Consider the following 2,097-nt stretch of genomic DNA (forward strand, 5'->3'; position numbering starts at 1 on the left):
GTAGCTGGAAAGGACCTGATTTCATTCTTTTTAATGGCTGCCTAGTATTCCATAGTGTATAAGTACCAGAGTTTCTTTGTCCAATCCACTGTTGATGGGCACCTCTCACCTTGACTGCTAGTATTCTCTGAACACCTAGGAAAATTAACATTCTCTATCCACGCTTTTTTTTTATTAGCCCTGGTCACCATCTGACACAGCATATGATTTACTTGTATTCTTCTCCATACTTCACTTTAGGGACTTCTGTTTTTCAGCACTGTTCACTCATTGTCTAGACAGAGACTGGAACATAGACAGCACTCAGTTTAAATTCCTCAAATCCATGAAAGAATTTATCATTAAAGTGTTTGTTTTTGTTTTGTTTTGTTTTGTTTTGAGACAGAGTTTTGCTCTTGTATTTGCTCTTGTAGCCCAGGCTGGATGGAGTGCAGTGGTGCCATCTTGGCTCCTCGCAACCTCCGCCTCCCAGGTGCCAGAGATTCTCCTGTCTCAACCTCCGGAGTAGCTAGGATTACAGGCATGCACCACCACGTCCGGCTAATTTTGTATTTTTAGTAGAGACGGGGTTTCTCCATGTTGGTCAGGCTGGTCTCGAATTCCCGACCTCAGGTGATCCACCCACCTTTCCCTCCCAAAGTGCTGGGATCACAGGCATGAGCCACTGCACCCGGCAAAGTTTTTAAATACATGACCATTTGGGGAAAGGTTGAGCATCATGGGAAAGGAATTCCTAAGCAGAGATGGGATAGAAAATCTCATAAAGAAGACCAGATCCACACACAAATATAGAAATTAACTTGTTGACTGTAGGATATAAATAATAGCTTTTCTGATGGGTGAATAAAGTATGCTTATGTCATATATTTTCTCTCTCTCTCTCTCTTATTTTTTTTTTTTTTTGACAGTCACCTCCACTACATGGAACCAGAGAATGATACACGAATTTCAGAATTTCAACTTCTGGGATTTTCAGAAGAACCCAGACTGCAACCATTTTTCTTTGGAGTGTTCTTTTCCATGTACCTCATCACTGTGTTTGGAAACTTGATCATCATCCTGGTTATCATTGAATGCTCCCACCTCCACACCCCCATGTACTTCTTTCTCTCCAACCTGTCCTTTGTAGATATCTGTTTTGCCTCCACCACAGTCCCAAAGATGCTGGTGAATATCCAGGCACAGAGCAAAGTCATCACCTATGCAGGCTGCATCACCCAGATGTACTTTTTCATACATTTTGTAGGATTGGACAGCTTCCTCCTAACTGTGATGGCCTATGACCGGTTTGTGGCCGTCTGTCATCCCCTGCACTACACAGTCATCATGAACCCACAACTCTGTAGATTGCTGGTTCTGGTATCCTGGATCATGAGTGTCTTGCATTCCTTATTACATAGCTTAATGGTGCTGCGGTTGTCCTTATGCAGAGAGTTGGAAATCCCCCACTTTTTCTGTGAACTTAATCAGGTTATCCACCTTGCCTGTTCTGACACTTTTCTTAATGACATAGTGATGTATTTGGCAGCTGTGCTGCTGGGTGGGGGATGTCTCACTGGGATCCTTTACTCTTACTCTAAGATAGTTTCCTCCATATGTGCAATCTCATCAGCTCAAGGGAAATATAAGGCATTTTCCACCTGTGCATCTCACCTCTCTGTTGTCTCTTTGTTTTATTGTACGAGCCTAGGGGTGTACCTTAGCTCGGCTGCAACCCACAACTCACACTCAAGTGCAACAGCCTCAGTGATGTACACGGTGGTCACCCCCATGCTGAACCCCTTCATCTACAGCCTGAGGAATAAGGACATAAAGAGGGCTCTGAAGAATTCTTTGGGAGGGAAACTAGAAAAGGGCCAGTTGTCCTAGGGCTGAAGGGCTGAAACTATAGCCATGATTGCAGGACTCAAAGCCTCAGAGCCAGATATTACTGTTATTTAATCAGATCATGGAAGTGGAAATTGCTCTTTCTATTTATTTCCTGAAGTTTCCATTTCTTTTATCTCAACTGCTTCATCAAACTTAAGCAACTCCTATTATTAAGCTTGCTTCTCTCTCTAATATTTAACATATTTTCCCTTTGTTTTCCTCCTTTCT

General features: G+C 42.8%; 1 protein-coding gene across 1 annotated transcript; it reads left to right on the forward strand.

The window, feature by feature from the left end:
• The first annotated feature begins 1,020 nt into the window (after nt 1-1,020).
• LOC112612036 (olfactory receptor 7A17-like) lies at nt 1,021-1,869 on the forward strand. Its single transcript, XM_025366051.1, has 2 exons — nt 1,021-1,368; nt 1,654-1,869. Exons 1-2 carry the CDS (start codon nt 1,021-1,023, stop codon nt 1,867-1,869), a joined length of 564 nt encoding a protein of 187 aa, XP_025221836.1.
• The last annotated feature ends 228 nt before the right edge of the window (nt 1,870-2,097 follow it).

Source organism: Theropithecus gelada, chromosome 19, assembly GCF_003255815.1.
Source record: "Theropithecus gelada isolate Dixy chromosome 19, Tgel_1.0, whole genome shotgun sequence".
Lineage (NCBI taxonomy): Eukaryota > Metazoa > Chordata > Mammalia > Primates > Cercopithecidae > Theropithecus > Theropithecus gelada.

Bases quoted from the DNA above. Each gene is read 5' to 3' on its own strand.
- LOC112612036 (XM_025366051.1), top strand. From the start codon at position 1,021: ATGTACCTCATCACTGTGTTTGGAAACTTGATCATCATCCTGGTTATC. The intron at 1,369-1,653 runs ATCATGAGTGTC...TGTGCATCTCAC, and splicing joins TGCTGGTTCTGGTATCCTGG to CTCTCTGTTGTCTCTTTGTT.